General features: G+C 37.2%; 2 protein-coding genes across 4 annotated transcripts in view; both read right to left on the bottom strand.

Moving 5' to 3' along the window:
* LOC123314484 (polypyrimidine tract-binding protein 1) overlaps positions 1-16693 on the bottom strand; it is a 270957-nt gene extending 254264 nt beyond the window's left edge. For 2 of the 3 annotated variants that reach the window (XM_044899802.1, XM_044899797.1), the window contains exon 1: positions 16311-16692. Coding sequence is in view for 2 of the 3 variants with exons in the window: in XM_044899797.1 (XP_044755732.1) it covers positions 16311-16318 (8 nt within the window). In the remaining variant the exon portion in view is untranslated. Of the gene's footprint in view, positions 1-16310 lie in introns of all 3 variants that reach the window. The other variant, XM_044899796.1, reaches the window with a different exon arrangement.
* A 291-nt stretch (positions 16694-16984) lies between these two features.
* LOC123314485 (holocytochrome c-type synthase) lies at positions 16985-19137 on the bottom strand. Its single transcript, XM_044899805.1, has 6 exons — positions 18991-19137; positions 18662-18925; positions 18138-18269; positions 17867-18033; positions 17332-17541; positions 16985-17138 (listed from the first exon to the last, which is right to left on the bottom strand). The coding sequence occupies exons 2-6, from the start codon at positions 18908-18910 to the stop codon at positions 17075-17077; spliced, it is 822 nt and encodes a 273-aa protein (XP_044755740.1). The 5' UTR covers positions 18911-18925; positions 18991-19137; the 3' UTR covers positions 16985-17074.
* Between the last annotated feature and the right edge of the window lie 3319 nt (positions 19138-22456).

Here is a 22456-nt window from a genome sequence, read left to right as displayed (position 1 = left end):
TTTGAAGTCATTAGTCAAATTAAATATGCATGAAGAGGCTGGAAATATTAATTTCGGGATAATTTCCTGAAGAATTGATGCACATATTTCATATTCAAATTCAATACGTTCAACCATTTCATCTCTATCGAGTTAGTGAAAACTCCCATAATGACCTGTGTGAAAATTGAGCGATATGCTTCACGACCTTGGTCTTGTCTATGCTCCTGACTAGTTCCAAACATCAACGTATTACTATACGCAAATTCTATGGTACTTCGAAAATAACTGATTGACCGACGCAGCAGCCCCACTCTGGATCTGTACAAATTCTCAGTTTACTCAGATTACTCTGCTAATCGTGGACTCTCTCAGTTCGTATGATCTCCTCATTAAACTTTGAATTCTCATAGATATATTCTCACTTTCATTAATCTTGCTCGATTTACAGATTAGTGATCAAGGCATCTATTCTCTGTTCTTCTCGAAACCAAAGATTAGTGGTTTCCCTCTCAGCAACTAACCACCTAGACAGGTATCCATTTCTGGCAAGGATTCTATTTGAAAAAACTATACTCCATTCTGTAACTTGAATTATTCCAACAAAAAGGGTGCTCTCACACGAATGTCGCTGAGTATAACTCCTTTCAATTCTTTCATCATTTATTGGTAATCAAAAACTCCTTCTCTGCGACAATCCCCATAGATCCCTAGAGAATGAAATCAGCCTACGTAATATCCTCATTCGAATTCATAATCCTGCAAACTTCAATATTCCACTAAATTCATTATTCTTTCAAAAGGGAGCATTTCTCTCCCCCTTGACTTGTCGTTCTGTATCACCTTTAATGCATCAAAAAATACGTCACAAAGAATTTTTAATCAGGTTATATCCGTTGGACCGTCCAGAGAAGTAACCTAATTTGCATCTCAAACGAATAATTTTCCATCGGATTATTTCCCTGTTTATGGACTCGGAATAATACAGGTAAAATAATTTAACGGAAAACTCGTTTTGGAATGTCGTTTTTTGTGAAGAGTTTCCTAATGGGTCATCAGAAATGTTGACTTGGGGCGCAATAGAGTTTTCCCTCCCGACGGATAAAAATCGTAACAATAATGAGGCAGAATGCTTTGATAGAAAGGTAGAAGGGCGGGTTGAATACTAGAGCTACAACCGTCATACAAGATCGGCCAATACGGTAAACAAAGTCCTTTTCGGCAAGCTACCGATGGCATAGTTTTGTGTCCAACCATCCAGAATAGGTTTTATGGCTTCAATTTAAAAACAAGAAGATCCGCCAGGCAACTGCGATTGAGAGGGGAACAGCAGCTTGTAAGATATCGTTGGGTTCTCGAACATAAGAACTGGAAATTCGCTGTTTATCTGAACCACCGCAGGCATTACAATGCTTTTTAAGGGCATTTGGCGAAATATTCCTAAAACTTTCATTGATAAACTCATTGACACCATGTCTAATAGAGTAAGAGCTAGAGGCCTGTAGGCTCGACCTGTCTAGGCAGGTTTAGCGTTTATGGACACTTAACTTGATGCAATCTTTGCCGAATGGATCCTCAAACTGAAATCTAAGATATTGCCCATTCCAAAGCAGCAAAAGCCATCGACTACTGCAGAAAACTAGGAGTTTCCACCTGAAGAAACGCCCCCACCCAGACCATTCCCACTTAGACATTGCGTACACGTAAGCAAACCACCCAGGAAGAGAAAATCGGAAAAGCCTCCTAAGATTAATGTTCATTACATCATAGTTAATCCTCTCCGGAAAATATCCATTAGGCCAATAGAGTTAAAGCTGTTTGTCTATATAAAACATGGCGACCGTTGGTGCGGATTAGCGGCTCCCTGTAAATAATTTACGAGTTGATGCGCCATCTAGTAGGATAGAGCCGCATTAATAATGCTAATGGTTGTTTAAATTATGAATTAACATTGGTGTATTCGCTAGGGTGGATTTGGGGGCCATGATGAAGTGGTTAAGAGGTCAATTCCAGGGAATGTATCTCATTGCGCACATATTTGTTCACGGAAACACACCTGATCTGAATGTATCAACGCTTTAATTCTCTTGATGTCCCTTATAACTGAAGTTTTGTGGTGGATTCAGGAATTTCCGGGTTTATTCTGATTTATTACACTTTGCTTGGCTTCCTTGACTACTTAAACGTTTAATGATCGGTATAGGTGTTTGTGAAAAGGCATGTGCACTGCACTGATGAGTGGATCTTTTGATCGATTACTTATCTAACCCTAAGACACACGTTTACAGAAACTTGTTATAATGAATCGATCAATACTGGGCCATCACATGAGAAAGGAGTTTTCCCCCATTGAAACCACGTCTGTTTAGCTAGAATATTGAAATCAATGCGGTTTTCTACTTCTTTTGAGTTCATTTCACGGTATCTTTGAACGGATTCTACGAGACAATGTGTTTGAGAAACTGATATTACAAGAGAGGTACATTCAACTTAATCGTGATCTGAATGCGGCAACGATCTGAATAAAAATATGGACGAAACGTTCGTGAACGTTCAAAAACAATAGTGCATTTCCTCTGTTCCTGTGTCAGTTCGGCTGAGACAAACTTTTCGCAAACAGCGACGACAAAAACAAAAGCGACTCCCTCCAACCAACCCCCCCTAGCCCCAACGGCAGCCACACCGAGACCCGTTTTCTAATTTTGCTAATAATTCGAGGTACTTGACTTGGGAAACTGCGGTTATTAAGATTGCAAGAGGAGAAAGGTATAAGAACTTTATATCGTTTCTTGCAGTTTTATTAGAACAATGTAGCTACTTTAGCGCTGGAACTCCAGAAGGGAAAACTTGGAACTTGGCGAAATTCCACAGCCCTATATCATGCAACGTAGCCTTTGGTATTTTCTTGCGCTATAACACCGTACCCAGTCCGTTGTTCAGGGCTGTAAATTGAAGGCTTCTTTCTGCCTTTTTTAGGCATCTACATGTCATCGAACATAAACTGCGAAAGTTTCAGGGTTTTTCTCATTTTATTCTAGAATTTCATTCCTGAACAATAATCCCCACCGTATAGGACTGATTTGATATGTTCAGATCATCCCAAATGGCTTGATTTTGGCTGCCTTTGGTAGACTAGATAGGGAAAAACGTTTCACGATATTTTTATTTTTCTTAAAGATATAACCAAATTTGGATATTTGGTAGATTTGGAATATATGTCATAACTTCTTTATTCTTAAAAATATCTGAAAACGATAGAAATTTCCTACAGAACAAGACCCTTACTCATATCAAACTTTTTTCCAATTCTACAAGTCCTAATACGAAATTTTAATAAAAATTCACTTTCATTTTCAATCTAGCTCACAATTGTTACAGTTTCCAGGCTTGATTATCCCCTTCTTCGTGGAAATGAACCTAGAAAAAATCAGAACTGCGACAGTTATACAATTTGACTGTCAGGCTGCTCCTGAGCGATATAGGCAAAAATAACAAGGTTTTTTCAGTCTGAATTCTCGTTTACTCGCGAATTAAAGATATTGAACCATTCAATTGCCAAAAACTCATTGGATATTGAAAAGTAATTCTGAATGAAGTAAATAAAACCGAAATCATTGGGCTCTCATGAGGGTAGTCAGCCAAATCACCCGGTACAACTACAGGCCGACCAATCATCGCAAAAACGTTAACAAATAACTCCACAAAATCCCATTTTCGACGTCCAACGAAAAACAGAGTAAATATGGGGTAAAACCCACGGCCAAATAGTTAGGGGGTATTTGATTTTCGAGTCCCAAATAAAAACCGACTTTACGCTTCATGCATAGCGATAACGTCCGCTGGTAACGATATTAAAAAAAGTACGGACCATATACGACGCAATATACGTATAGGATTGCAATGGCGTCGCAAAAAAAGTATTCCCATAGCCCAGAACTCGGAGCGGTTCTTCAAAAATCCTGCCGGAATTCGCGTATCCGAAATTTCGACGGTCTAATTGATAAAAAGCCCGCAGGTATCTCCGAAAAATCGAGGACTGGGGGAGCTGGCGTATTAAAAGGAATTCTCAAAATTCAGGAATTCAATTCCGTACCCATGTGCTGTGATTCGATTTAGCGTGTAGGGGCGGTTCTGGGGGACCGATGAGCGCTTATAAAAATTAAATCAGTTCATTAAGTTAGCGAGAGACTCAAGTGGCTGAGTGGATGACGGGATTGAAAGCGAGCAAAAGGGTTTGCCGATATGGAATTATGATTGGGGGAGTGGATTTTTTTGTTGGTAAATAGGAACGTCGACGAGTTCGTTCGTTTTCTATATTTCGCCAATCAGTGCATCTTCGGACGGGAATGGTGGAGGGAGGTTTTGAACAAGCTCGAAAAATACCGATCTGTTTCGCTATTTCCAATATACGAGGATATATTGAAAAATTCTTAGCCTACTATAAAACCAAACAGCATTTCAATGTAAAAATATTTCATTACTCAACATATTCTCCTCTTGATTGGATACATTTATTACAGCGAACCTGCAACATCTCTAGACCTTTCAAAAAAAATGTTTCTTCTTGCTCTGCAAACCAGACCTCCACAGCTTTCATTACCACCTCGTTGGAAGAAAATTTACGACCTTTTAAACTTTTTTTCAGTTGAATAAAGAGATGATAGTCGGATGGAGCCAAATCTGGTGAATAAGGGGGTTGTTCTAGTAACTCAAACTCTAAATCACGAATTTTTTACATGGCAACATAAGATTTGTGTGCAGGGTCGTTGTCCTGCAAAAACAAAACACCTTTGGATAGCTTTCCGCATCTTTTCTCTTCAATTTTTTCCCGTAGAGTGGTCAGTAATGTCGAATAGTAATTTCCGGTTATTGTTCTACCTTATCCAAAAAATCAATCATGATTACTCCATGGCAATCCCAAAAAACTGAAGCGAGAACTTTTCCAGCAGATTTTTGGACACGAAACTTCTAAGATCTTGGAGAACTAGAGTGTCGCCATTCCATCGATTTTTGCTTTGTTTCTGGATCGAAGAAATGTACCCAAGTCTCATCCATAGTAACAATTCTGTTTAAGAAGTCTACATCGTTTTCAAATCGAGCACAGATCGAACGCGATGCTTCTACCCTTGAACGCTTTTGGTCAACATTCAAACATTTGGGGATCCATTTTGAAGCAATTTTTCTTATGTCCAAATTGACGTGAACTATGTGATGAACGCGTTCGTATGAAATATTCAGTGCTTCAGATATCTGTTTTAGCCCAATTCGACGGTCTGATAAGATCATGTCATGAACTGCATCGATATTTTCGGGGACTGACACAGAAACTGGCCTTCCCGATCGGTCATCATCTTCAATGGAAAATTTACCTCTTTTGAAGCTTGCAGTCCAATTTTTCACGGTCGCATACGAGGGACGTTGATCACCAAAGGTTTAAGCATATCTTCGTAAATCTGCTTACCTCTTAACCCTTTTAAATACGGATACTTGATGATGGCTCGATACTCGATACTTGATGATTCCGATTTTCACAATTTCGGTGGACATTTTCTTTCTTTTGATTTATTGCGTAACTCCGGTTTACTTTTTGGACTTCAAACTTCACACTGACACTTCTAATGAGTTATTGTTCGTTGCTTTGGTTACGCAATATTTTTTTCATTCATGGAACTGGTCTAGGCTAGCTAGATTTCAATACATCCTCGTAAACGGTAAAAATTGCAGCTTTCTCGTGCCTCCAATAAACCTATGAATTAAAATAGGAGAAAATTTAAAACCCAGCTTCAATTTGATTGGTACGTATTTGCGAGGCTCATAACTTTTGATAGTTGAGCCACTGAGTGCTCCAATCTTTCCCAGAAGAGATATTGGGATCTGTCAGTAGGATATTTCTCGAATAAGAGCCTAATTTTTATACTTTTAAGACAACGAAAAATGAGGGTTGAAGCTATCTTGAAAGCAACAGATATTAGCTTAATAACAATTTCAGAGTCGTTCTCCAAGAAAAAATCATCTGAAGAAGACGAGGAGGCTGCATCCTGAAGTTGTTTCAAGTTGGTAACTCCGTGTGGATCTGTTTTTGACACCTGACAAGGATGTTATATCAATCTTAGTTGTTCCTAAGTTGGCATCCAATCCAAGTTATGGGTATTATGGAGTAATTAGCTGTTTATCATAATGAGAACTCTCGCTTCCGGTAAGTAACATACAGCATATGAAGTTACGAGGTTTATTCAAGGCGATTCCAGAAAAAGCCACTTTATTTTACATGCAATAACTTTTTTACAAAATGGCGAATGCGTAGGTTGAAAATTACAATATTTAGATAACGTGAAACATTCTTTTCGCATCTTAGGGTTAGTTGTTAGCAGATCTGAGCAACAAAAGGACTGATTATCTTCAAAATGTGTTAACGTAATTCTAGTAAAATATCGTCACACATTTTTGTTGGGTGTAAGTATAAAACATATACTTTTACTTAGGCCCGCTCTGATTAGACACCTTGGTCCAAGGCCCCCCAATGTCCAGGAAACCAACCGATTCCGATTGATTCGATCAATTATGGATATATGATGCGGTATCTGCAGATTCATGCAAATGACAATGGGGCATTAGAGCGACTAATACGACGTGCGGTAATACAGACTCAGATTGTGTCTGTTTCACTGATTATGGTATACAGTGTATTCGACCGACGGGTGATACTGATGAACCGAAGGGATATCAATTGGATTTGGGGTTGAATGCCGAGTTGAAATCGATTTATCCGAAATTACATACGAATTTGCATAAAACTAATGTTTCAATGACGCTAACTGAATGCTGGCACCATGCAACGAGGTATTGTGAAGGGTATGACACGTGTTCGTTTATGTTTGAATACATGATAACTGACTGATCTGTGCCAAATCGGTGTGGAAAATTTCGAAAAGCATTAGGAATAGGGAATGGCTGTCCATCAACCTCGGCAACAATCGTCAGATCTTTAAATGCCACAAAAGACTTGAAAACATTCGATACAAAAACATTGGCACCACTTGGAATGGCGGTAAGTAGATAAACAAGGAGAGTTCTAGACCAGTAGTGGATACATCACAGGGATCTGTTTTTCTACGCGCGTACGTTCTGTTGACTTGAGGCCAAGAAAATTTTGTTCTTATCTCGTCAATAGAATATCACTACTGAAAATCCAAGGTTGTGACTTTGGTCCAACGAGTTGAATATTGACTCTACATATTATAGTAACAAAATTCCACGTTGGGTCACGGCAACGATTCGAATAAATTTAATTATTCACGTAACGCTAACATGCCGTCCCATACCTGCCGAAAAATTGTCCGGCAAAATTATCGCGCCCCCTACGTCAATCCAGCAAAAACCCGGAGTTACGCAAATCGACTTCCGCCAATAAAAGCGGCCCCGGACTACGGGATCTGGCAGAGACGCATTAACGTCGAATAATTTCATGAATGTCCAATTAGAGACGAGCCCTCGGTCCGTATGTCCTAATCGAATATGCATGTCCAATATGTGCCGTCAAAAATATTAATCCGTTATCGCGCCCTCGGCTGATTGTTTCCGGCGAGGGAAATTGCAGCGTACCGACGAACGGCGTCGTCGCACGTCCTTTCCCGTCCCGTTTTTGACGGACGTGAGGCGCGCCGTGACGCATCGGGCGAAGGGGTGGCGTTGGAGCAGATGCACACGCGTGACATTCGAAAGAATCGCCTCCGTAGCATGCAATCGCTAATAGGACGTCCAGAATACTGAATCTTCCACTCAACCAATTCACATTTTCTGCCTAAATTTGTCAATTCCCCTCTTCATATCATATTATGGTGATTCTCCGTAGATACCGAGAACCCCTCGAAGCTCCGTGAGCTTGTACGAGTTCGGAGAACCAGTTGTGCTCTGTGTAGGCTTTATTACTGAAGTTACTGTGTCTTTAAGACACCTGAGGCACAGTACTGTTAATTTTAACCCAACAGTTGACAATGACAGGCGGGCACGGGGTGAATTCCCGTATCGACTTGAAAATTTCTCCTCTTGCCCGGAATCCAACTCAGTTCCTTGTGATTGCAAAGCCGACGCTTTAACCACCAAGCCAAGTACGCTGTTCAAGAACTCAATGTTTTTTGCTAGACAAATAGTAGGATCTCCACCTGTCACAATTGAATATTGATCCAAAAGATCACGTGAAATTCGATTTTCGCACAGAGCCACCTTAAGCTCCAATCAAAGGGTCATTAACAGGTCGCGGATTAAACGGCTCTGCAGTAAGGGACGGAAAATGAATTTTCGAACCGTTTGAAAATTGCATCGGCGGCCCTTCAGTGTAAACGCGTGATCGGAATATTAATATCTGCTGACCAACCATAGACCTTCAGCTCGGCAAAGCGGAAAATTAACAGCTAAGCGGGAAAAACACCGTTACCGTAGCCTGTCGTAGATTTTCTTGCTGCAACACTGCGTCCTACCTGCCCAATTTGCATTTTCCGATAAAAATCGAGCCTGATCAGATGGTTGAAATTCTCACTGGGGTCCTATGGGTTTCTCTCGTGAAAACATTTGTGTAACAGAGAAAACTGGTCAATTACGTATTTTGAAAGTTCCCCTGAAGACTAATTCTCAGCTCCCTTGAAATTTGATTTGTATTATTCAACGAAGAATGGAAAACTCATAATTATTTTAGAATCTAGTATACAGTGTCTCAACTGTATTCAGGTTATGCATGGAAAAACAAATGGTACCTTGATTTTAAGCAAAATGTCTTTTTTTTTCTTTCATAGATTGCAAACCTCTAATTCGAATCCAAGTCAAACAATAACTAGCTGTAATCTTAGATAAACAGTTAATGGAAAAGCAAATTTATTAAAATTTGTCCCTGGTAACACACTGAGTAAGGTAGCAATGGCACTTCCAGTGCTGTACTCGGACCAAGAGTGGCCTTCGAAGACCTTCTTTATCTATCTCCTCCCCTCTTTGGAGAGTGAGGCTGTGTCGACCTTAAACAGAGCATACTAGATTGTGAGAAAAATTGTGCTGCTAGGCGATCTTATAATACATGAAGGAAGATCATCCCAATTTGTTCCTCAGATCTTATACTTCATTCAAATTTATTTTAGCAGTCGGTTGGCCATGAAATAATTTGCTCAAGTTTTTGTAACTAGAACGAAGTTAGGTTGGCACTCATGAAATGTCGTTAATGTCATAACGCCGTTGCCACAACTTATATCAATTTTTATTACGAAAATGCCGAAAGTGATTGAAAAAAGAGACAGGGTTTCAGGAAGTGCTATTTAGAATTCAGGTCCGCTCATTCAAATACTTATACCCTGATATTCTAAAATCCACAATACGTCAGACGGTAGCGAACATATTCAATGTAAGAGAATTTATATAATGTTTCATCTGAATCTAAACGACTTATATTTCAGCTGGATATTTCCACAATCAGAAAGATTGTGAATGAAGAGGATGACAAAGAATTTCCTTCTATTGGGAGACCCAAAAAAGTGGTGGCATTTGAGAATTTTATGTTTGAGTGAATCAATGCGAAAAGTTTACTACAGGATTTTCGATTAATGTCATCGTAGAATAAGTTACAGAAAATTAATTTTTCTACTTTTCATTTGACTTGTCCTATACATTGTTAATGTCTTAAGGTACTAATAAATACCTAATTATTATTATTACATCAACGTATTAAGATGAATAGCCAAAAATACGCGCAAGTTGCCGTGTTATTGGTTTAATCATGTGAAATTTTTATTCAAAGGTGAAGTTCATCTTAACTTGAAACTTCCTTAAATTCCTTTTACTTATATTGATGCAAGATTATTTTTGGTTGAAGAATTTAACATTCTTGTAATTATCTGTTTATGCCTTCGGGAGATACCCATTCCCAACCACTGCATCATATGCATTTCATCTTCGGGTTAATATTTTTGAAATCTACAAATGATGTACCTACGCCAAAGAAGATAACGAACATTAACTCTCCTCAAGCTAGTGCATATTATGATATTATACTGATCTCTTGTATTTTCCACGCAAATAACTGGATTTGGTATGCCTTCAATCAGTTTGTATAAACTTCAATTATGTTCGTCACATATTTTCCGAAGAGATTCGATATTGTGATAAAATACGTAATAACAGAAACTTTTACGTAGAACGGGCAACATAGCGTTGATTTAAAACCCAAAAATGTTTTGACAAGCTTCATAACCCCACATTCGTACTATACAGAGTGAAATGTGTCAAATTTCCATGGCCAACCGACTGCTAAAATAAAAGTGAATGAAGTATAGGTCTAAATAGAAGTCTTGACCATAACTCCTAAGAATACTTATGCAGAGTGCTACTGGCTCGTTTATAATGAGTTTTTAGTCTCCTGAGAGCACCAGGAATCTATGGTAGCAATTATAAGCTTAGGATATCGCTACCTCTGACTGAATTCAGTCTTTTCCATATCTATTGAATTTTGAACTTGCACCGGCGCATTCGCCAATTTGTTGACAATAAACTATTTCAATTCAACTTGGATTTTTGACATATTTCCAATCTCTCGAGCTTCTACATTTTCTGTACAAGATGGCAACGATGTAGTCGGCTCTGGAAACCACCAAGGGGAACAATTGCATTCATACGGTTATCTTGTCCCCATTTGGCCTCCATCCACCACACTACCCGTTTCGTAATCGGTTTATTATACCATTCAAGGTTCATTAGGCGCAGTTTCCCCGGGCAGGACCGAATTATTAATCACCTCGTTCGATAAATTAATTACACAAATGAATTTGATGTGGGCGTTCGTTGCGCTAATAATAATCGAACGATAACAAAATGCCCTTTTTGGAGCATCAGGTCTAATTCGTATTTTCGTGCTGGTATTCAATTCTATATCGAATGAATGAGTGCCATTCGAATTTGAAACTGGAAGTAATGAATAGTCGATATTTTTTCAACCAGAAACGAGCGGAGAAAGCGAAGCACACTGTCACCTTATTGGTTACACGAACGGGTGTTTATATTGAATTGAATGATGAAAATCCATAATTGAACTAAGAATTTCTCTATGATCAGTTCTTTATAACACTACACGTATTTCGTTATCATAACGAAGTGAGTCTTTGACTTGTATACATATATTTCAACAGTAGATTTTCATAATGAGCTGTGCCACCCTCCAGAATAACAAGCTGTGTATCCATGAAACTACACATTGTGAATCTTTTACAGAGTTGCATTCAGCCACATTTCACAGATTTTTTCATTTTTGAATGTCAAATCGGCGTATTAGACTAGGATATACGGGGTGAGTCTTTGACTCGTACAAATATTTCAACAGTATATTCTTAAGGTCAAAAGAAACACTTTTTTCCTATACCATTTTATTCGATTCAGCCTTGATAAAGAAATGAGCTGTGCCTCCCATGAAAAATCAAAATTCCTTAGAAATAACTAGCCAAATCTGTCACGCTACACATCTGTGGATCTTAAATAGAGTTGCATTCAGCCAAAGTACCCAATTTTTCAACTTTCACAGATGCTTTTCAATTTTAGAACATCGAATTACGCATTATACGAGAAAATATGAACACTTTTATTTTATAAAACGTTCAAATATTCATAAGATAGCGTCCAACTTATTTTCAAGAGTTGGGTTTTTTGAATTTTTGGTATTGTTATGGTACTTTATGGTCATAATGAGAAAACTGGAAGACGTGGGTGATATCTTGTGTTCGAAAAAGATTCATCAAATAACTGAAAAACTATATTCCGAAATTCATTACATTCGATCAAACCGTTTGTGAGATAGAACTAAAAATTGTTTTTAACATTTCGTTTCTTTCAAACCGAGCGGATTCGGAAAAAATGGCAAAGAAAAAAAGTTTTTCTTTTGGCCTCAAAAATCAACCCTGTAACCATTCAAGTATTTTCTGAAATAGTCAAATATTCATTCGTAAGCGTTCAACTTGCTTCTACGAGTTGAGTTTCTGGTATTTCCATGGTATAAAATGGTCATAGTGAAGAAATTTGGAGATATAGGGTGGACTATAGGTGGGTACTCTGGAAATTAGATGAAATCTTTTGAGATACCTGCATATAACTCAAAATTATATTTATTTATGGATTTTCAATAGTCTGTATCTGCAAGAAGTGTTTTTTGACCACATGGATGTAGAAGTCAAAGACTCACCATGTATATTTCCAGAGTATTGCACTACTACAAAAATAACCTTCTGAATTCTTAAGTCTCGATTCTTACAAAAAGCTAGATGAAAGGCCAAAATTCCTCTGAAATGCCTACTGCAGGAATTGGCAAAGGATCAAAGTGTTTCTGAATTTGCCGTAGGAATTACGAGATTCACCCTGTATAGTCACGTCAAAGACTAGACCCTAATCGAGTCCAACCCACTGAACTCATACATACAAGTGTTTATTGCTGTGTCCGTTTCATCTTTATCATAGTTCAGTGAAAACCGCCTAGCTCTAGCCGGCAAACTCCATGCCACGTCGCCAACACGACCAATGACATGTCACGGGAGAAATCGCAAACAAAAATAAACACGCAACTAATAACCCCCATCATCGCAGTCCGAAATTAATACATAGTTCTCCCAGTAATTCCGTAGGAGCTCCGAAACTGAATATTTTGATTAATACCTGAATAATTCAGAACTCAAACCCGGCGGCGGTTTCATTTCCAACTTCCGACCGATCTGCAAATTAAATTATGAAATATCAATAAGTTTCGAATTTCATTCGCGATCTGATAATTAGTTTCGAATGAATTTACGGCCGTTGGGGTATCGGCGTTTTGATTCGGAGGGCCCTTTTTATGATTTGGAATCGCGACGACTAATTTTAAATTATGCCCAGTTTGAAATTGAACGGCCGTTTGTTGATTAACGCACAGCGGATTCTTCATAATATTTGGGTATGTTTAATCTGCGTGACATTATGTTAAATTAAACTGAATATGTATCGAGTGGCTTACAGCGTGCCACCGTTGTATATTTTGATTATATTACGCTTTGTTCCGTCCCATCTGCTGGTATTGCGGGCAATAGTTTAATCTGGCGAAATACGAATTTATAATTGGCGAAATTATTGAATGTCATACGATTCTCGTTACCATAGACGTTCCAGATCATAGACATAGACTCTATGTTCCAGATACAGTCTTCCACAAGGTATTCTATGCCTTAATCAGAGAGTAGAGGTGTAGAATAATCCAAATAAAAAAATGGTTTTCCTAACAATTTCTCGTTGAATTCCTGAGACAATAAGACGAAACAAAGGAGGCAAACTTCGATCCTGGATTATAGCGCCCTCGATAAATAATATCCTTAAGCGCCCCATCAGCGGTGGATCAGAATGGATTTTTCAGATTTCATGAATATTTTCTCAAGTATAACGGTGGCTTTATTATGTGAAAAGTAGCGAGCAGTCGATTTTAAGTTACGCATGGATGCACGCCCGACGTGTATGAGAAAGAAGCATTTAAAATGTAAATCCGAGAATTTGAATTTTTATTACCCGCCTCAATAACCTTTTCGCGGCTTGATTCGGAAATAAGGCGTACCATCGATAACTGACTGTGCCAGATCTTGAATAACAAATGATATTTCCGAGTGTTCTGGCTAGGAAGCAAAGATTAATACATATAGAGTTGTTGATAGGGAAAAAGCCGGTTATTTTATAGTATTTCCGCGATAAAATCGAAAAAATTTGATCATCTTGTCATATTATTGAATATCATAGACATAGAGACATCTCTATGTCTATGTTGAATATCCTACAGTTGGAAACCATGATGAACCACAGACACGGTTGACATAATATAACCTTCAATCTCATAGAATCATAGAGAAACGTCATCGATGGAATTTTTGAAAATCTGTGGTCCTGCCAGGGGTGAGTGAATTTATAAACGATAATCTATACGGACAAGGTAAATCTGTCGATATAGTTAAATCTGACAGTGCAGACAAATCTCCTGACTACTACTAGTCTAATTAATGTGCTAAATATATACATATAGTGTGGGAGAGGTGACCTCGACGTGAGAACAAACTGAGCGAAAAATGTTCTTCTTTTCAGCGAGTCGGCTGAAAAAGATCGAGAAAGGCCTAAATCCCCCTGGTAACGAAAATTACAACGGCATTAAAAATGTCGTCTTATAACGAGCTCATTAAGATCAACCTCGAATTTATGCGGTACATCTTCTTTTGAAATATATGGTCGGGGAATTATAAAGTTCCATTTCCACCCCTTTCGTTTTTAATTTCTTTGCAAATTAGTGATGTTATTACTGCGTAATTATCGCTCTCGGGGACTGGGAAGGTCGCCGGTGCATTTTGAGAATTTGTTTGTCATTTCTTAATTCCCCGACAAATAATAAATGGAAAATTACGAGGGGTCCACGCAGTTTCTGGTGTTCTTAAGGTCTTTTTCTCTTGTCTTATTAAACTCTGTTGAATAATTACGTGATAGGCAAGTTCCTCCATTCTGTAAATTGTACATATTCATATTTCAAGAGGAAATTGGGTTTTTTCTGAAGATAAAACACAAATTGATTCAATAACTTTTACTGAATGAGAAATTACTTAGGCAGTTTTGATTGAAATATTTATTTTTTGTAAGACATTCGATGTAAGGACCATGTCAATCTGGAGGCTATGAAGATGCAAGAAAAAATATATCACTAGATTTCATCAGCATCAGTTTTCTGGATTGCTCCAACCAGAGGCACAGAGTTAAAGACGTATTCACGTCAAGAAAAACTTCGGCATCATAGCATTCGTGGCTCAACTCCTAACCTCCACATTTCCAAACCATCGAGACACACATTTCGATCATTATTTATGCAATACATCCGAAAGCGAGCTTTTTCGAAATTCCCCTTTGCAGCATAATTAGATCCATCTTTTTCCGTTTCGAGAAGCGAATAAAAACTGAGTACCTTTCAATAATTCCCATTGCGATATGATGGTCCATAAGGCGGAATCGGATGGAGCCGATCCAGTTCCTCCATTGTGAAAAAAAACACGCCCAACAACACTTTTCGAATTCAAAAACCCCGCTGCATGACATCAGCCGTTCGCGAGACAAAGGGGCTTTTGATCTCCGCTCTGCGACACACTGAAATATTGAAACTTTGACCTGGAGGAAGCGTATTTTTCCCCGAGAGCAGGAATAAAAGTTAAATGTACCTTTGCCGGTGAAAGATGAAGGCGCTTGAGGAATAAAACAATAATATTTCTAGCCAGAAGGATACAGATCAGGGTATAAAAGGAATCGGGTGGAACACAAAGGAAAATTATCATTTTTAAGCGTGGGGACTATGGAAATTATTGAAGGTGAAAATGTTCGATTTATCTCCAGCGAAAAATACGTAAATGAATTTTTTTGCATCCATTGGCTTTGATGAAGGTACACAACATAAATATGGGTATAAAATAATTTTTGTTCCTACTGAAATTCATTACTCAGTTCAAATCGACAGAAACATAGATTAAAGTCTCTAATCTATGGACAGAAACCAAGTTCCATGGATTATCATCATAGAGTAGTGTAGTCTATGATTATCATAACCTAACATATGTTACATAAAACGGTTACGAAAACAAAAATAATTACTCTTTGGTTTCACCACAATGATACATCATCACAGAACTAGATTGACGTGAGGTTTCTTTCGAACAGTGTTTTTTCCAATTTGACAAACAAGATTTGAATTAAATAGGAAGCATATTTTTATTGGACGGCAAGTCCAATCAATCCAAAAAAGCCGCGTATACAGCCATGCAAAGCAAGATATCGGAAAAAGCACATGGCCAAATTTCTAATAGGAAAGATGATCTACAACTTCAGCATCTTTTTATCACGTATTAAGACTTATAATTAATGAAAAGACAAAAAAGATATCTGTGGTTTTGAAGGGAGATTTCAAACAGGATAAGAACTGGCCGGTAAATAACAATCTCATAGTAATAAACGACCGAAAGTAAAGTATTATGAGGCTTTTGCTTCTTCCCTATTAGTCGCTATTTCATAGCTTGGAACCAGAGATTCAAAAACCTACTTAATAATTATCAAACATTTCCAAACAAAAAAAAATAAACAATGTGCATTGGATAGACAGAATATAAACGAAGTGTTGATGTTCGACTAGACCAATTTATTAGAGGGGAACATACCGGCAGGAAATAGAGCCTATTTAGACGACACCTGTCAATCAATCAAATCTACAAAAATCGACTATAATTTCACCAATTAGCAGAAAATAACGTCCTCTACGCTACGGTATCAACACTTACCCTAGCATTCTATGCTGCTATCACTTGTAATTAGAGAAGTTCTTATAAGAACAGCACTAGTTAAATGTTAGACAAAGCAATGAACCCGTAATCAAAGAATGTTAGTAAAAACTGTGCATCAAATAAATAATAATTCAGCTGTGTTAACAAGTGGTTCCGTATAATGGCGAAACGTCAGATGGCCAATTCACACAAATTCCGCAACCTAACGAATGATACGTTTACAGCACAACACAGAATCCACTGTTAGATTATAAGGAAGTATAAAAATATTACTACGATTGTGGAATATGTTTTATTGGTCCGACTTTCTGCAAAAATTATAAGATTTGGTCCGCTAGATCGGGATCGGTCTGTCAAATTCGCGTGTTGAAGGGTGTGCGTGACAAGTGACGTTCGGTAAGGTAGATATCTTGATCATCTGAAGTTTGCGACATCGATCGGAACTTTGATATGGCTGATTTTGTTTGTTTACGTTTGAGGTTAGAAAACCTACAAATTGATATCTTGGTGAGTGCAGTTTCCATTGAAACTAGATACCTTCGATACTTCAGCCATGATTATTATGATTATAAATCTAATTGCTATACATTCTATGTGATAATATGAATTGAACATATTACCATTCATTTAAATGGATTTCAGGAAGAAAGTTACAGTAAAAATAGGTGAAGTCGATTAGAACGAGTGCTTTATATGATACTTTACAATAAGTTAACTTTCATCTTACATAATAATTAACAATACTGCAACTAATCGAAACTCTACTCATTGCTGTACATCCATCTCCACCATGCTACCCTCATTCTGTCCCATACATTGTCAACGCTGAAAAATAGAAATGTTAGCCAAAACTATTGACGACAGTAAAGAGAATGGAACATATTTATAATACAAACAAGGAACCAGTTAAAAATAGTTGAATAATTCACATCAATGATGAAAATTGAAACCATTCCTATTGGGGTTATGTACATTCCATCATGAAGATTCAATTCCACAGTTATGATCTGAAACGCACCTGTCCATTGCTGGTCTCACATCCAACAAAGCAAATTTATAGCTATTATCTAATGCTCCTCCATCGTAGTAATCGATAACATATCTAACTTCTTTTCCACATCTGTCTACTATCCAATCATGTCTATCGAATGGGAGTTCATAACCCATCAACCACCTTATCCTCGCCCTTGGGCTATAATTTGTTGCCTTTCCTCCAAAACTTTTGAGTCTGAAAGTATGTCAGTTTGTTAGCAAGAACCATAAATTAAATCAGTTTTGTTTTTCTCCTATTTGTCTATAAAATGATTTATCGATTTGATGTAAGGATCACATCTATAAGAGCTTTTATACATTTAAAATGTATCAGGTGACACGCTCATATACACTTCATACTCATACTGCTTGATTCTAAGGTAAACTTTTGAAAGCATTCAATTAAGAAGCAAAAAAATTAAAAAAATATTTCAATATGAAACAACAAGGTGAGAATGATGAAACTTATCAGTCCTGTCAGAAATTCCAACACTTCAATTATTGTAACCAAATATGCTTACTTTGGATTTCCACATTCCTTAGCATGAAGTGCTTCCCATTTTAACACTTCTAGCCATGCTTGCTCATTATTGGCATTATGAATTTTTATAATATCTGCCATATCTTTTGGCTGTATATCTTCCTCCTTCCATCTCCATCCTTTTCTCAGCATAGCATTCCAGAACATCTATAAAAAGTCTTATATTGAAAGCATGTCATAAGGAAGCGATAAATCGAACAAAAGAGTTGAATAACTTAAAGCCGATTCGAGAAAATCAGGAAGCAACTAACCTGTTGACTTGGATAAACCCAAAATGGACTCTCACCCTCCTTCACTATAGCTTTAGGAATTGTGGAAACTTCACGTTCAACTGGAAGTGGAAACGGTTGTCCTGGAGATGGTTTTTGATTTGCTGGACCCATCTAAAATATTTTTACATTCTAGTTCAAACCATCATAATCTCATCTTTCTATAAATGAAGAAATAAATAAGGAAATCAACCCTAACAATAACCATATATTTGAAATTCTGGAGCAACATGTATCATAAATGCAATATTTTAATAGTCGCTGGGGATATGATATAGAAATGTTTCATCATCTATAATGTATTCATTTCTGGCGCTTGATGGTGGTGATTCTTCATTGCAATCAATGTCATCTTGATCAGCCAGATCAGAAGGTTCATTTTCGACCTCTTGATCTATACTCTGTGATTTATCTTCCACTTGTTCACAAACATTGAGTTCTTGTTTGTTCGGGTGCAAATCACTATCTTCTATCTATAAGTAAAAGGTCATTAGAATTATATTTACCATATTGAGTGGATTTATTTCTTCCTTATTGTTATGATCTATGGGACATCTTTCTCGAGCATATTGTTCAGGTTTTGCCTCTTGGTGCATAGGACATTCCTTTGGTATTTCTTTAGCGTAATGTGCAATGGGAGGATGGCCGGGTGGTAGTTTGGGTTCAGATGCATTATTCCTCAATATTTCTTCAACAGCAGATGGATTGGTGATGTTATTTGCTGCTATTTCAGCACAGGCCACTGTGTTGCCCATTCAGACTATTTTGCCCTAAGAGGTTAAAAACAGCAAATTGTAAGTTATATAAGCGTTGAACCCAATGTCTGATCACGTACCAATATAATAACTGAATAATCGAGTGAACAATTATACTCCGAATAATTTATCGATTATTTGCTTACTGAATAACTTGAATTTTTCAAATTCCTCAAAAAACTAAGTAATTTGATGTTTGTCCCTTATGACAGTGACATTAAAAAGGTCAATCATAGAACAAATCTGACATTCTTGGATGAGCAAAACCAAAGAGGCAAAACTCTTTTTCAAAAGGCAATCTTGGCCACTTCATTCACGAAAGTTTTAGTACACAGGTAAATTGATAGATGTCGTATTCAAGGAATGGAATAGGATCTGGGATTTAAATGTGAAAAAAAAATGTAATGTAATATTTCAATTCAATGTATATATTTTCTTTGGAAATGGAATTGCCTATATCCTCAAAGTTTTAGAATTTATCTAGAGTTTTGTGTAAAATAACATACATCTCTGATAAGATACAGGGGGTTTCTTTTAAATGTGCTACAAAGCACAAATTAAGGCATGACTAATTCCATGCCTTATACTTTGAAATTTCTCCTTGTCTTGTATTCTGAGTAGAAATCGACGATAATCCAGAGGGGGCATACTATATTTACGTGATCGAGGAAATTCAACTATATACCCAATAAACCACGTAAACGTTAAACAAATAATGGTCGGGACGCCACTAATTATTGTTATGAGAAGCACGGTCTTGCACCATCACCTGGAATCTGCTGAATCAATTGGTGGTAGCCTCCAGGAAGTTATGTTGGCGGCATCTTCAGCTTGTTTCCGCAGAGGCACGAAAGTTCGCATCTCCAGCAGGTTGAAAGGTCGATCTAGAAAGTGGAGATGGCTCGAATCACGAATGTTTGATTTTTCTCATTTGAGGATTGTTTAAATCGTCAATAGAAGGTTGTTGTTCCTTATGGAGTCGGTGAAATAATGTACACGACTTCAACTAAGTAGAGCTTTATACGCCGATATCACAACATCAGCTTCTTCATCAAAGGTAGATTGAGCTTGTATATTTTTATACGGGGCGTTTGAATAGGGATGCGAAGCTTCAAGTGTACTACTGAATATGGTCTTCTATTAGCGAAGCGCTTTAATATTGTTTGAGTTATTTAGAAAGTTGACATATTCAGCTTTAAAAGCATACTCTAGAAGACTTTCTGGACTCTTTAAGAAGTCACTACTTCTCTAGTGGAAAACAAAGAATAATCTTCTTCTTTTCATCGTTTTTGATGTGATTCCTTCTTCAGATAGACAGCTCGTCTGAGGTGAACCATATATTAGTAGTCTTAACTCTTGAAAGTCCATTTCACAAATATATTCAACGATAAAAACAATGCTAAATCTGAACGTGATGAGGTTTGCGATAGCTATAAGGATGGGTAGAAGGCAAGGCAATTGCCAATTCCATACCTGACATTCGGCATTTCCATGGTGACATCATAGGATCATTATCATTTCAAAATGTGTTATAAATCATTGTGATTCACTATAATTTCGAGTCATGTCTTGTTACAGATCTTATATCCTCTTCCATCCAGTAGCTTATTGAAAATAATCAAGGTCCATTGAAATATTCCTGATATTTTATAAGCCTTCATAGAATTGGATTGATACGTCTTCTATATCACTGAATTCAGGTTAAAAACGAATGTTTGTTATTGCTTGAAATGATAAAGATGAAGCACTATCTGGATTATCTTGTATTCTTGAAAAATCGACATTTGATCTATTTGAATCATGATTTCCAAAAATTGAAAGGAAAAAATAATCGGAAGACCTGTAGAATATGTGATATTTGCGACAATAATAAAATGAAGGTGCGAAAATAAAATTTTTAGCAATTTTCTTCGTTACAATGATATTTTTCTCAATTTATTCGAACAATTGTAGTGGATTTTCATTTTTATCTCAAGGTAGGAAGAGAGATGTTATGCAATATAACAATTCAATATCCATTTAATGCATATTATCTCTGGTACTTCGTTTGGTAGTCTAATCGGTTTCTGTTTTTTATATTGGAAACTTTCATAGCCCCCAGGAATATATATCCTTCTTATAAGGAATGTATTCATAAGTTTATATTTGTAATCAAAGGCTCATGTTCAATTCAACGTCACTCTAAGATAAATATCAAACTGTCTGTCATCGTGAAGAGATAGGTACATTTTTAATCCACGAACTCTGTGCTCATTCTAGACTATAGTCTTCTTTGTGGAGTCTACTCAGGTAAATGAAATCTGAAAATTCATCACATCCACATTCACATCCACATTTTCACCTTGGATAAGCCAAATTTATGCATTTTGGGCTCGAATGAGAACATACAGCTATTTAGTGCAGATTTTGGACAAGAGAGATCCAAATGGAGCTGTAGCGGTGGTGAATTTCAGTCGCAGTGAAAGTCAAACCGACGCCACTGGAATCTGGATCTATCCGAAACACCTGAAGATGAGACGGTTTAGAATCAATGGGACAAATATGTTAATTTCCAAACGTGACAAAGCCGACATTTGATATTATGTCACATCATTGTACCGTGAAGAAAGCCACCATTGTAACAATGAACGATATTCGAGAACATTTCCCTAGCGTAGATAAATAGAATGTTATAGATGTGTTGCAGCGCAAGGTTTTTCGTTCAAATCGAGATCAGCACTTTTCTTTGGATATGTTAAACTGGGTCAACGACAACCCGTCTTATGGTATTATTTCGTCTAATTGCTCCAGATTCATTTTGAAATCGTTCAATCGATCCCGATCTCTCTCACTTTGCGAAGATGGACGCTGAGGAACGGAAGTTGTATCGTATTACATGAAAATCTTATTGTTTTGGTATAGCGAAAAAGGTAGTAGATCGTATCTCCATTGTCATGGGGAGATGTTAACTTCTATTTCCACAGGTACTGTTTTTGAAGATGATCTACCTCTCCAATGTCTCATATAAAAGAAAAAACCCTAATGTACCAAATTTTTTAATGCAGGTTCACTCATTTCTTTGATTTCTGTAGCAGTTATCATAGCAGTCACTGAAACACATATAAGTATGACTTAACTGCCTCAAAAAGTCTATGCAAACGGACATAAAAGTACCATTCGACTCAAAAATTCATATCGAATAAGATCAGTGTAATGAAAAACCAAGTTGCTTGTCACTTGCTTTCACTGGCATAAAATTCAGTGCATACATATCTGTTTCACTCCAATACGTTGTAGCGTGATGCTAATGATGTTTTTCAATGAACTGACCATCAGACGCAAAAGAAAAATTTTAATGAATCTTCAGTTTATTGCCTCCAAACATCCAAATACTCCAATATAATTTTCTGCTATGCAACCTCTTTGAATATTATAAGACAGGAGTGAAGGTTTGAGGTAGAAACTTTGTGCCGTCTTAGCGATATAACTTCAAAATCTTGTGTACTTACGAAATCCATTTAGCCTACTGATCTGAATGAATAAAACCGTTTTTACGTTTACCATTTT

Source organism: Coccinella septempunctata, chromosome 5 (assembly GCF_907165205.1).
Source record: "Coccinella septempunctata chromosome 5, icCocSept1.1, whole genome shotgun sequence".
NCBI classification, from domain to species: domain Eukaryota; kingdom Metazoa; phylum Arthropoda; class Insecta; order Coleoptera; family Coccinellidae; genus Coccinella; species Coccinella septempunctata.
The sequence above is the reverse complement of the archived record's forward strand: the minus strand, read 5'-3'. Positions and strand labels throughout refer to the sequence as shown.